This window comes from Pelophylax lessonae (genome assembly GCF_965119305.1).
Source record: "Pelophylax lessonae genome assembly, chromosome: 2".
Taxonomy (NCBI): domain Eukaryota; kingdom Metazoa; phylum Chordata; class Amphibia; order Anura; family Ranidae; genus Pelophylax; species Pelophylax lessonae.
Window position 1 is genome coordinate 470,440,690 of NC_138769.1, and position 14,841 is coordinate 470,455,530.

The 14,841-nt window shown below is 41.0% G+C and overlaps 1 protein-coding gene across 2 annotated transcripts in view; it reads right to left on the bottom strand.

Annotated features, from left to right (window-relative positions):
• The window catches only part of ARHGEF7 (Rho guanine nucleotide exchange factor 7), a 326,826-nt gene that overhangs the window by 63,323 nt on the left and 248,662 nt on the right, over positions 1-14,841 (bottom strand). Inside the window, exons 18-19 of one of the 2 annotated variants that reach the window (XM_082244774.1) lie at positions 3,931-4,020; positions 1,350-1,526 (exon numbers count right to left, since the gene is read on the bottom strand). In XM_082244774.1, the coding sequence (XP_082100900.1) occupies positions 1,350-1,526; positions 3,931-4,020 (267 nt within the window). The remainder of the gene's footprint in view (positions 1-1,349; positions 1,527-3,930; positions 4,021-14,841) is intronic. The other variant, XM_082244775.1, reaches the window with a different exon arrangement.

The window sequence follows — 14,841 nt, forward strand, 5'->3', positions numbered from 1 at the left end:
AGTGATTGAAGGAATATTCCATGCAATACTTCCCAGAAAAAGTCAGCTTTTATAGGACTCAAAAAATAACAGCAATCACCGATGATGTTGAATGAATAAAAATACTGTAGTAAGGGCTCGCGTACACCAGAGGAAAGGCAAAATAAACGATAACATTAAAAGAACATCTTATGCACTAACAGATTCCCTGTATGAAGAGTTGTCTAGCAAAACCTAAATGCGGAAAGCGACAATAAAATTAAATGTCTAGCCTAAGGGTCATACCTGCCACAAAGCAAGCTGAGAGTTTTCCACTGCTTTCCCAGAATGTGCAGACAGGGCTGGAGAAATTCTCGCTCTATCCTCAATGTAGTTTGTGAGGCTAAACTAAAGGATAGATGAGAAAGCCCTCCTGTTCTATATACATTTCCTGTAAAACCTGTTAGAACAAAAGGGTATGAGACTCAGGTGGAGAATCAAGTGTTCTCTATTTATGAGGGGGTTGGAGAAAACAAATTGGTACTATATCTGGCTGTCTTTTTTAATTTTTTTCAATCTCCACTCCAAAATAAACATTTTCTTGGCAGCTATGAGGAATGAAGGCCCTTAATTGCATACAGAAATGTTTTACACATAGTCATTAAAATATGAAAATAATTTAAATACTGCAAGATAATATACATCCATTTCCAAATATAAAACAAAAAATGAGAAATTTTGGCAGCAGCAATGTGACATGACAAAAGTTGCTTCTGTGTGCCACCTGAAAAGTATATGTACACCCAACGTACTTGTGCCAAATTACTTTTAACACACAGCTGTGCAAATGCTGCCCAATGCCAGTCACATGAGGTGAGCAGCAGGGGCTTCCCATACAACAATCTTTTCTTCATAACTAATGATTTATGATTTCTTTACAAAATTATATATTCACAAAAAGTCCTCACAAATCTGTATGGTTTTCAGTGTTATTAAATTACAAAAATGCACAGAAAAATTATCACTTTAAAAGAAACATCAAAGACAGAATACTTAATCTGCCGTATGTAAAAAAAAAAAAAAAAAAAAAGAATGCTCATGTTCTCTTACATAAAACTAGGAACTCACTGCAAGCGTTATAAGAGTGTGAGGTATATTTCCAATGTACACTTAAACCTTTGTGGACAGATATATATAGATTTTTTGTTTAGCTGGAAAAAGGAACCTGGATCCACACATACAAAGTTTTTTAAACAATCACATTAAAGGAGACAGAAAACACAAGTAAACATCTAAGAAAAAGTAGGTTGTGGTATAACAAGCATTTTGTTAAGAAAAGAGTTTAGAAGTGCATTAGTTCTGGTGAGAGATATATGAGCAACAGCTCTTACGAGAAGTAGACCCCATTCTGTAACTATGGGCTGTCCATATACTGTCATAGTCAGAGTCTTCGGAGAGGTCTGAAGGCTCCAAACGAGAAAGACTACTGCGACGACCCAAGGAGTCTAGACTTGATTGGTCATCATCAGCCAAGACGTGATTATGCATCAGGTCAGTGCCTTGCCATGCTAAGGATGATGTATGGGTGAAATGAAATGGTAACGGTGGGGAGGCAAAAGATGAAAGGAAAGAACAAAAAAGGAAAGAATAGGACAGGAAAAAAGCCACAACCAAAACAGTAACATGAAACAAAACAAAAAGCAAAAAGAAGGGTGATGGGAAGAGAGGGAAAAAAAGAAAATATTGTTAAAAAAAGGAGAACAAAGCTTTGCAGATTTCATTAGTTACTTCATGAGATAAGACAGTGCCGGCAGGAGTAAATATAAACTACTTTGGCATGTGAATGCATTTTGTGAACTTGCAGCAACTGTGGCTCTGAAATGCATTCTGGGAACAGAATCATGCCTAGTCTGGGAGGGTTCTGCTCCATAAATTAGGCTTCTAATGGTTCTGTAGCAGTATGGTATATTATAGAGCGGCAAAGTGCAATGAAACAAGCATTATTTTTAAAAGAAATAGTGAAGAAAAACTTCTATAGAAGTTTAGTGCAAGTGAGGGAGGACTTTATTTCACTTTGAGGTCAGGATTTCTGTTAGCCAGAGTACCATTATTTATGGAAAGTTGAAAGAGAAAGACCGTATACCAATCACTTACACACAGTACCATCAACATATATGTTTCATAGGATTGCATGCAGTTCCATTTTTCTCAGAAAATACAGACAAAATTATTTATATGTAAATGATTGGTAGATTAAACTTGCACAAATAATGAGGAATTTTATATATCTAACTGCTATTTGTAACATGTGGAATCAATGTAATTTGCACCAACCATTGGCTTTATGCTGGAAAAATACTGAAACTTGAAAGGCTAAATATCCCACATCTATAATTATTGTGGCCCCCTTCACACACTGAAATCCACATTTATTTAAAAAAATAAAAAATTAAACACTAACTCTTATGGCTGTAATGTTACTAATGTTGTCTGTAAATGCCTTCCTCAACTGTAGGCAATAAACTGGCTGCTGTACTTCAGATTCAGAATACTTTACTAATCCCAAGGGAAGTTGTACTTGCTTCAAATCTGGCATCAAGCTGCCACTTTTAGCAATTTTTAATTAGGAATTAGGAGTCTGACAAAATGAGTGGAAGTTAATTTAAGCTAAAGTCAATGTTTTTGACAGGACTATTCTAAGATGGCACCAGAAACAGGTATAACAGGTTGAAAAGACATATCGCAGCCATCAAGGAGCAAGGTCGAAAGGTGTAAAACATGAAGGGTAAAAGCAGAATGGAAAAGCTTGAATTAAATATGATTTTTTTTTTTTTTTTTACTGTGGTTGCTACAATTATTTGTCGAACTTAAAAACAGCATCTGCAAAGCACATGGAAAAAGCTGTTTTAGGAAGTGATATTTAAGCAGATCAGAGGGTAACATAAAAGACAGTACTGTATACTGCCATCATGAAAAAGGTGTGTAGTAGTTGCGTTCCCTTAACAATGTCACAACACAGACGTCTCTGCTTACCTGCTGCAAAACAGTACTGAAAAACAAACACTTCCATCCTACCAGCCATAAGAAATAAACAGACGTATTTAAAACACTTGCCACCGAGTCTCTGGACATAGTACTATGCAGGTTAAATGTACATTTATGTAACAAGCTTACACCATGCTATGCATTTTAAAGGAAAAAAATAAAATAATTAAGGCAACCTGTTTTCTGTTAGTAGGGGACTAGGTTTCAGCAAGCCCTATTTGTTAAAACATACAATTGACTGTTCTTGACTTTAGGTCATTAACATTTGTAGGATAGGTCATATAGCTACTCCAGAACCAGCATGATAGAAAGTACATTGTTATTTTAATATGCTCTATTTTTTCAACACATCCTCTCATATATAGTACCTGAATGCACAATGAGCAACAGTCAATACCAAAACATTGCAAGTTCAACTAGAATGTAAGTAATGATTTTTGACAGTCAGCGATTGGCATAGTTTGAGGATTACAAGGAACCATAAATTACTACCCATTTTATTTATGTAGCTCAGTAGTCAAAATGTAAAACACTGGTCCTAAAATGAGCTGTCGATGCTGGTATGTATCCAGGTTAAAATGATCATTTAAAATGTTATACAATTTAAATAAAACCTTAAAAACAAAGATTTCAAAATACATGGCCTGATAGCTAAAGCAAGATGTGGAAGGCTTATATCAGCTGCGGTTCTGATTCAAAAAGTTGGGGAAAAAAATGTACTCCATGACATACTGAACATATCAAGCAGCTGTAAATACTTTATTTTTTTTGTAATTAAAATTTGCATATTCTTTGAGTTTTTCAGTAAATTCAAACACATAACCCCCATAACTTTGCAAGCAATGTGTGTTAATGCCAAAAGGCAAACAGGGCAGTACAATTGCACAAATTAGAGAAGCAAAGTGGTAGAAACAAAAAGGCACTTACTGGAATTTAAGGTTTGGCGTGTTTTGGCACTTGTACAATAGGCTTCAATGACCTTTAATATCTGGGCATCCTCCTCTAGTGCTGCTGTGCCTGATGAACACAAATTAAGATTGCATTTTTTAGCAAAGCATATATTCATTTTTCAGATGGGCTCTTCACCTGGCAAACACTTTTGTAAGTATCACTCGAGGGCTTTAAATAGTTTTCCTGTGTTGAAGCTAAATTCCAGATAAACTGATACATACATAAATTAAATGAACATATGTGAACAGTTTTAGCTGGCAGTGGGTTTGTTGTTTTGCCAGTCTTGTGATCTAGGCATCCCTTGCATAAAATGCATCCAGTTCCTGGATTTCTCTGCAGACTACACTGCAGTAAAATAGGCTATACTGCCTTTTTGTTGGCTAGATTACAGGACACAAGATGAGTATTTAGATACCTTACCTACCAGATGTAGAGCTAGCAAGCCTGGAGCAAGGTTCAGCGGGCAATATTGGGGACATTAGCGGTAGGGTGACAAGAATTCCAAAACCCAAGGTAAGTAGGTTGACAAATCCAAATTGCAGCCTCATAACATCTAACAAAGGATAAAGTATGCGACTAGACAAAATTAGAACGTTTGTATACCAATGCTAGAAGTCTGGCTAACAAGATGGGAGAACAGAAGCTGTTAAGGTAAGTGGAGGATTTAGATTTTGTGGGAATTTCAGAGACTTGGTTTGGGAGCTCTCATGATTGTCTGGCAACCTTTCCCTTTATCGCAGAGATAGGGAAGGTGAAAAAGGAGGAGGGGTATGCCTGTATATCAAGAATGATGTGCAAGTGAATATGAGGGATGATATCACTAATGGAGCTAGGGAGGAGGTGGAATCCTTACCGGTAGAGCTTCAAAGGGAGGAAACTAAGGGGAAAGTAATACTGGGCGTATGCTACAAGGTGCCCTAACCAGAAAGAGGAGGGGGAGGTGGACCTCCTATCACAGCTTGGAATAGCGGCAAGGATGGGAAATTTCATTATAGTGGGGATTTTAATAATCCAGATATAAACTGGGCAGAAGGAACCGCCCATTTGTCTAAGGCTCGGCATTTCTTAAATGTTTTGCAGGACAATTTCATGGGTCAGATGGTGAATGCACCAACAAGCAACAATGTGTTATTTGACCTACTGATTACAAATAACACAGACTTGATCAAGGATGTAGACATATGGGGAAACTTCAGAAACAGTGAGCACAGGTCAATAGGTTTTGGTATAAAATCACAGAAATAGGAAACACAGGGGTAATACAAGGACACTGAATTTCAAAAGAGCCAACTTCCCTAAACTGCACTCTTTGCTAGATGATTTTAAATGGGACAGAATCACAGGAACAAAACACAGAGGAAAAATGGGAGTGCTTTAAGAACAAACTAAAGGTATTGGCTAGTGCATTCCAACAATAGGTTTAAAAGAGCTAAAATAAACCCTGGTGGCTAAACTCCAACATAAAAAAAGCATATAAAAAGGCAAAGGTTCTGAATTCTTCTCTTCAGTCTTCAAAAGAAACGGGGGGTACAGTAACCTAGACTGTAACATTAATGTTAACAAGTCACAGGAAGCACCCCCATGGTGAACAGAAAACAGACTCAGAAATAGACTTGAAAAACTTAACATAAATAAGTCACCAGGACCAGATGGCTTACACTCGAGGGTCCTTAAGGAACTCAGCCAGGTGGTAGCCAGACCACTGTACCTAATTTTGATGGACAGTCTACCGACAGGAATGGTATCGGCTGATTGGAGAAAAGCCAACGTGGCAACAAGGGCTGAGATATATCCCTGGGAACTACAGGCCGGTTAGCCTACCATCAATAGACTGCAAGCTATTGGAGGGGATGATAAGGGACTATATACAAGATTTTAGTAAGAAAAACGGTATCATTAGTAGTAATCCGCATAGATTCATGAAGAATCATTCTTGCCAGACCAATCATTTAACCTTCTATGAAGAAGTGAGCTGCTATCTAGCTAAAATAAGGCTTGTAGATGTGGTGTATCTGGATTTTGCAAAGGCATTTGATACAGTTCCCTACAAACGTTTACTGTACAAACTAAGGTACGTAGGTATGGACCATAGCGTGGTTACCTGGATTTAAAATTGGCTTCAGGGGCAAGTCCAAAGGGTGGGGATAAATGGGGAGTACTTGGAATTGTTTGGTGTGGAAAGTGGGGTCCCCCAAAGATCTGTCCTGGGACCAATCCTATTTATTTTATTCCTAAACCGTTTATGGGATGGGATAAACAGCTCAATCTCAGTGTTTGCGGATGATACCAAGCTAAGCAGGGCGATAACTTCTACCCAGGATGTGGAAACCTTACAAGAAGACCTGAACCAAAATAATGGGGTGAGCAGCTACATAGCAAATGAGGTTTATTGTTGGAAAATGTAAGGTAATGCATTTGGGTGTCAAAAATATGAACTCAGGTTACTTGCTAGGGGGAGAACCTCTTGGGGAATCTATGATGGAAAGGGACCTGGGGGTTCTAGTAGATGACAAGCTCAGAAATGGTATGCAATGCCAGGCTGTTGCAAGCAAAGCCAACAGAATACTGGCATGTATTCAAAAGGGGATTCACTCCAGAGATAAACGATAATTCTAGCACTTTACAAGACTTCAACTATGAGGAAAGTCTACTAGCATTGAACTAGGAGACGCTTGAGAGGGGATAGGATATCAATGTACAAATACTAGGGATGCACCGAAATTATCGGCCGAAAATGAGCCTATCCCATTTCGGCCGATAATGGGTTAACATTGCCGAAAATAATGGCCGCCGTGAGGAAGGCGCAGGGCAGGTTTTAAAAGTCCCGCCTCTGGCAGGCCGCCCGCCTCTTAATGACGTCCCTACTACTAGATGTGTGCATGAATGGACATAACAGGCGGGAGGGCGGGGCGAGCGGCCGCTATAGATACTAGAACTATGTGATCCATCCCTGTCAGCTCAGCGCGACTATGTGTGAATGAGAAGTGACCTGACACCGGGCAGGGGGGCGGGGGGAGCGTCCGCTAATAACTATAACTATGTGAGCTTCACTTCACTGTCAGGCATGTATCTCCGCTGACAGTGAAGGCTCACATAGTTATAGTTATTAGTGGCCGCTCCCCCCGCCCGGTGTCAGGTCACTTCTCATTCACACATAGCCGCGCTGAGCTGACAGGGATGGATCACATAGTTCTATCTATAGCGGCCGCTTGCCCCGCCCGGTATGTCACTTCATTCAACACAGATCGTAGTAGTGACCATCACCGGGAGGCAGGCCGCCAGCCAGAGGCGGGACTTTTGAATGAAGGACACCCGAGGAGGGACGCTGAGCCAGAGGGGGGGGGAGGGTGTACTGCCGAGGGGGACGCTGAGGCAGTGGGGGGGGGGGGGGGTGTACTGCCGAGGGGGACGCTGAGGCAGTGGGGGGGGGGGAGCTGAGGCAGCTTACCAATGGTTTTTGTATTATGAAGCATGAGGGGGTTAATGTATTGTCACTGCTGGTCACTCATCTATTAGTGACCGACCAGAGGCAGGTAATTAACCCCTTTGTGCTGCATTAGTGCAACCAGTACCAGTGTTAATTAACACTGGTTGCACTGGCACTGGTTGCACTAATGCAGCACAAAGGTGTTAATTACCTGCCACTGGTCGGTCACTAATAGATGAGTGACCAGCAGTGACAATACCTTAACTCCTCATGCTTCATAATACAAATACCATTGGTAATTAAATTAACCTCTTGCCAACCCGTCACAGTACATATACTGTGACAGGGTGGCAGCGACAGGTGTACGTCGCTGCCTGTTTTTGGTGTATGCCCCTGTTCTATCCATTTTAAATTTTTTTTGGGGGAAAAGTCATTTTCGGTTTCGGTTTTCGGCCAAGGGCATCCTGCATTTTCGGTTTCGGCCCAAAATTTTCATTTCGGTGCATCCCTAACAAATACCGTACTGGCGACCCTAACATAGGGAACAAACTTTTCAGCGAAAGAGAATTAAAAAAGACACGCGGCCATTCACTAAAATTAGAAAAGAAGCGGTTTAACCTTAAACTGCATAAAGGGTTCTTTACTGTTAGAATGGTAAGAATGTGGAATTGTCTTCCACAAGCAGTGGTTTCAGCAGGGAGCATCGATAGTTCAAAAAACTATTAGATGGGCACCTTAACGACCACAACATACAGAGGTATACGATGTACTATTGACATAAACACCTATACACACACACACTCCTCATAGGTTGAAATGGATGGACTATTGTCTTTTTTCTACCTCATTAACTAGGTAACTATATTCAGGTACATTGGGATGTCTAAAAATCAGTTGAGCAACACAAGCAGTTGAGTAACACAAGTCACAAAATGCTAAAAAGCCAGCAATAACTAACATGTTAACAGAATCTCTCAGCAGAGCCACCAGAAGAGCCTTACAACCAAATCCAGTGTCAGCTGAGGTTTGAACATCCACCTGGGGTAAAACTTAATGAACGTGTGATCAAAGAAACAGATGCCTGATGCTGAAAAGTCAACAATCATGAACTGATGTGGTGTATTATGCTTTGACAAGAAATGCAGAACCTTGCCCTTGAAGTCGTAGGTTTGAATGGTGAGTTGTTGAATTCATCTTTGAACAGTGAAACAAAAAGCAGGTTGACCTTCTCGGTTGACAAACAAGGAGTCACAGTCAAAAAAGGGCTAAACATGAACAGATCATACCACATTCAGGGAATGTCCTGGTTAAGGTGAAAGGAAGAGACCGACTTACGAAGAAAAGAGGCCTAGAGCCTTAAAGAGGAAGTAAAGTCAAAAAAAAAAACCGAGAAAAAAAAAAGCCCTGTAAAGAGAAAGGCATAATGAGCTAGTATGCATCGCATACTAGCTCATTATGTAGTACTTACCTTAAAACGAAGCCCCCGCCGTGCCGCCACCTCAGCGACAGGACGGCGACATGTCCTGCCGTCCCGCTTCCGGGTTCGCGTCCTCCGGCCATCTGATTGGCCGGAGGCGCGATTACATCATGCGCGCGGGAGCCGCCGTTCACGGCACTGAGCTCTGAAGGAACGGCACGGGTGGCCGTTCCCTCAGAGCGCCTGCGTCGATGACGTCATCGGCAGTTTGCGCTGTAAATATCTCCTAAACGGTGCAAGTTTGGGAGATATTTATAGCACCTATAGGTAAGCCTTAATATAGGCTTACCTATAGGTAAAAGTTATACAAGAGGGTTTACAACCTCTTTAAAACAACCTTGACACTCTGTGTAACACAAAAAAAAGGTTTCTTTACAAGTTATGGCTGCCAACTTAAGTCCCCTCATTAAGGTGATGGGAATGAGAAAAATAATCTTATGAGTAAGGGTAAACATAGAAATATCAACAAAGAGTGGTTTCAAAAGGACCAACAGAAACAGGTTGAGATCCCACAGAGTCACTGGATGAAGGCTTTCACTAAGATGTAGGAGGCAAGCAATCTCTAAAAGAGAACCACTAAGGTGGAGATTTATCCCTTGATGGTACTCCAAGGCCAACCACTAATCCAAATCAGAATGGAGAAAGAAAGGATTTGTCTAGAACTTCCTGGGATGGAATCTCCTTGCCTCACATCATGAGAAATAGGCTTTCCAAGTACAAAGGTAGACTTTGCAAGAAGTAAGTTTCATAGATTTCAAGAGCTTAGGAACAACACAATCCAACAAGCCCCCAACCCTCATTACCTGGGCTTCAACAGCCAGGCCTATAAAGCCAGCGTATAGGAAGAAGCGTGGTAAACCACCCCTTTAGGACAGAAGCTTCAAACAACCTTGGATGGCCGGCTGACTGTTTGCCAAGGTTTGAGTACTACATCCTCAGGAGCCTGTTCAATGTGAGATCAATTACTGAAATACCCTCCATCTTTATTCTGTTCTATAGACCAGTCTTTTTCAACCAGGGTGTCTTGAGATTTCTTCAGGCGTGCCTTGGCAAAATGGCAACAAAATTGTATACAAGCTGGAGTGTAGATGAATGCTGCCTTTTTAGTTACAAAAAGCCACAGGTTTTTATTGTGCACCATTAAAACGTTTTAGCTACTGGCATCCTAATGACTAATGACATCATCAGTTGATAAGGAGGATCTCGGTCGCCTGGACAGCAGCCTTGTTTGACCCTCCCCTGCTCCTCTCCATCAGCGCTGGGGTCACATTAGCTGAGTGATGGAGGGAAACATTGGTATGCTAGACAGAACCAGTTTTCAAAATTGTATTTGCTTTGGAAGAATAAATCACATCTAACGTTGGGTGTCCTACTTGAACTTTTGGATGTTGCTGCATTATGTAAAATTATTTGAATAGCTTTTACATTTTAGAATGGGGTTTAATTTTTTTAAAGGGTGCCTCGAGATTGTCCATAATTTTTAAAGAGTGCCTTGACTGAAAAAAGGTGAAAAACACTAGTAAAGACCAGGAAAAGTTTCAGAGGAGGAAAGGGGCAGCTCAGAATGAATTATTCCCATGGAGTCACCAGACAATGTACTTCAAAGGCTAGAGGATATCTGCACCTGGAGACAAACCTGCTCTATTGTTAGTGAACCTGAAAGCCAGGAGGTCCTTGTCCAGAGTCCTGTACCTGTGACAGAGGGGTCTGAAACACCTTGTAGCGAAGAGACCATTCTCTGAAATCCAGACTTTGACGATGAGTGAGCAAGGCCACTTGCCAATTTTCCATGCCTGAAGTGTGCACAGTGGAGAGGGCAGGGACGTAAAGTTGTGCTCAAACCAGATCCCTGTCCTTGACAGGGACAGTCAAAGTCTTGATGAGACATGAAATTGCCGGATTGGTTACAGGAATGGCCCACTTTTAGTTTCAAAAGTTTTTCTTAGTTTTAATAATAAAACAAGCAAACAACAGTTGCAATAACAATAGTTGAAAGATTCTACAAAGGAAAGTAGACCTGCAGTAACAAATGCGGATCCGTTAGAAACAGTCCAACGCAACATATTCTAGCATATGGGTACAATGTCAAACAGCAAGTAGAGAGACATCCCCACCCCAGGCACCCCCTTGTGACCAAAGACCAAACTGTGTCCTGGGGGGGGCGTCCCCAGTAACATTCTAGAAACAACAATCTAAATCAACATGTGGACTGTCACTATGGGGTGTAAACCCCTGATACAGGAAGAAAAGGGAAATAAAGGGGGGGGGGACATATAAGGTGAGAATGGCCCACTTTTTAGGGCCACTCAACTCTGATGCTAAATCATGTATTACACGGAGTAATGTCTAAGCACCCAACAGAGTCCAATGCTAACAGAAATTGCAGGCCAACCCCATGTCGTCTTCCCAGTGGGATCCAGGTGCAGTCTGCAGCTATGCCAAGTACTGGCTAATTCATAAAGCTGCAAGCAAACAAGTCAAGTAGTAGCTTGCTTTTCAGAGGAGAGAAGAGGTCCATTCTCCTAAGACATTAGCAAAGAAACTGAGGCAAGTGGAGAGTGGGAGGTGTTAAATTGGACTGTTCTTTTCATCTTTGTTTGTCAGTACCCAATCCCCTGAAGAAAGCAGCATATCCCAATGTACCCGGATACTCATCCAGTGTCCCATAATGTAGGATTAAAAAACAATTAGCCTGGTCCAATACCCAACCTAGCATGTGAATGAGCACTGAAGGAGCAATAGCCGGTAGCGATTCTTTTTTTAAAACTATCTAGTTAGGCTTTTGTTAATTTTTGTTTCAATCCTGGAATTCAGCTGTGGAAAAAAAAATACTATTACATTGGTATTTTTTTTTAGGGTGGAGGCACATCCACCTCACAATTTCAAGTTTCATTATGCACTAACATAGTAGGAAGTTTCCGTGTTGGACCCTGTGCTCAGTCAATTGTACAACCACATAAATCCATATATTAGTAAATATATATATACTCCAATAGGTGTATATCCCTCGCGCCTATGGATGACCTAACTGGGGATGTGTGAATGTAAATAAATAAATAAATAAGGTGATTATGGGGTGGTGATAGCAGCTGCTATAGTATAAAAGGTAAGTGAAAAGTTTAAAACCCCAAATGGGGTTAATATAGCGCTTGCTACTAGTTATTCAGGGGCAAGCAATTCCTTGTTCGTACCCTGAATATTAAAATTGACAGTCAAGTGGTAAAATTATATATAAAACAATGTAAATCACACAGCTAAATGGTGGTGAGCCAAAGATATTAACACTTGGTGTACATAAGATATGAATTAAATATATACATCCAACTTAAAGTGCAGAATAGTGCCAAATAATATGAGAAATGAGGCCCAATAAACAGTTCATAAGTGACTTAGAGGTGGAACGCACGCTGCACGCTTTGGGTAGCCTGGTGGAACGCAAGCCGGTAGTCACCGCTCTCCATCCATAGGCGATACACGCAGCAGGCGTTTTTAAACCATTTTAAACTCTTTTGTACGATTTATTAGCAAGATTCAATAAAAGCTACTTTTTAATGGTACTGCACTATTGGAGCACTTTTATTTTTCCCTAACCATCGGACCTGGAGGATCGTTTTTCACCTAAGGGAGCGACTCCGGACCACAGAGAACCACAAGGCCCAGCAGTCACCTCCTAGGCTCAGGAAGCCACAAGCCTGAAAGGTCTTTCTACCATATGGTATTAAAGACCCACTATTTCTGGTGAGTGTAAACCCCCATTATTTCGAGTCACGCCTAATATACCAGCAGTTGGACTACTGGAGGAATCAACACTCAGCACTTGCACTTCCCTATATTTGGCACTGAAAACTTTTACCCACGCACAAAGACACTTATGAACTGTTTAATGGGACTTATTTCTCATATTATTTGGCACTATTCTGCACTTTAAGTTGGATGTATATATTTAATTCATATCTTATGTACACCAAGTGTTAATATCTTTGGCTCACCACCATTTAGCTGTGTGATTTACATTGAATGTTATATATATAATGTTACCACTTGACTGTCAATTTTAATATTCAGGGTACGAACAAGGAATTGCTTGCCCCTGAATAACTAGTAGCAAGCGCTATATTAACCCCATTTGGGGGTTTAAACTTTTCATAAATCCATATATAACTTGACAAAAGAGAAACACATATGCATTAAAGATACTACACAGTATGCTCAATGACTTTAAAAAAAAAAAAACACTTTCTATGCAAATTACACTGGGCACTGCCTGAGAATAGATGTAACACACATACATGCCAATTTGCATGCAACCAAAGCGCATTATAGGCCTGTTAAAAATGAATGGGCACTCAAAACCGACTTTACCTTCAGGTGTCGGATACCCACAGGAGTGAAGTGTGCCTTTTTTCTTTGGCTGACAGCTCAATGTTTATCACAAAGAGCAGTTGGGGAAAAATAATAATAAACACTGCTAATTGGAAAAGGAATGATGCTGCCACCGTACCTGGGCAGACTTCTGGAGGTAAAGTCAATTTTTCCACATTTTCATAGCTGCTACCTAGGAAATGCTAAATAACTGTCACATGAAAGGGGGGAACGTTTGCTGTTGGGGTTCATTCTCAAAGTGGGGCTATTTCTATAAGTGGGAGCACTTCTGACTCTGCACTTATCATCCGAATGTGTCATCTGAAAACTTCTCTGTCTCTCCACAGATATGTTCACATTGTTGTTACCCCACCCAAAGCTGAAATTCTGAAACCTGCTTTCCTTATGTTCAGTCTTTAAATGTGGTATGTTCATATTGTTGCTACTCCACCAAAAGCTGAAATTCTGAAACCTGCTTTCCTTATGTTCTGTCTTTAAATGTGGTATGTTTATTTTGCTTAACCATCCGTAGACTGTTGTCATAGCGAAACTTTTTTGTGTCTCACCTTTTAACTTATGCTGTTATCTGCCCTCTTGTAAATCTGTTTCTGAAGTGAAAATGTTGGTCTGTTTAGCCAATCATACTTTACTAACTCCTGATTAGTTGATTGGAAAGCACCCACCCCCACCTCCAACAGTATATAACTAAGCATCACTTGGGGAAGGCACGTTTGCAAGGGGGGCATGTTTGCCACTTCTGTCTACGTCTACAACGCTTCACTTTTCGCCTCCCTGGACACACTGGCCCCCCCCTCACTACACATCGAATCAGGCCCCAACCCCTTTAATCTTGGCAAACAGATGACACTAGAAGTCTGAAAAAGCATAGCCCTGCTCTTGAGCGCCTATGGCGTAAGACTAGGTCTCAGAAAGATTTCAATCAATATAAATCTGCCCTCCAAAAATACAATTCCAGACTCCACACTGCCAAACAGACCTATTTTATCACTCTTATTAAAAACTTGTCATCCCGCCCCCAGAAACTCTTCGCTACCTTTAATTCTCTACTTTGTCCTCCACTGCCTTCACCCACTGACTCACTCATTGCCCAGGAGATTGCCAACCACTTCAAACAGAAAATTTATACAATTTATGAGATCACTGCTGTTCAGATACCTTCCATGTTTTACGCTTCATGCCCACAGGTGCAATCACTTCTTCTCTCATTCAACCCCACCACTATAGACGAGGTTGCTAAACTACTTGCTAATGTCCACTTAACCACCTGCCCTCTGGATCCTGCTCCCTCGCAAATGCTACGTTCGCCCTCTGGCCCTATTCTACACTCTCTAACCCACATCTTTAATCTCTCCCTCTCTTCTGGCATCTTCCCCAACTCTCCAAAACATGCACTAGTCAGCCCCATACTTAAAAAGCCCTCACTGGACCCAACCAATCTTAACAACCTATGCCCTATTTCCTTACTCCACTTTTTATCCAAACTCCTTCAACGTCTGGTCTACAACCCACTGAGCGACCACCTTGCCGAGAATAGCCTTCTTGATGCCCTTTAGTCTGGGTTTCGGCCTCAATACTCCACTGAAACTGCTCGCCTAAAGCT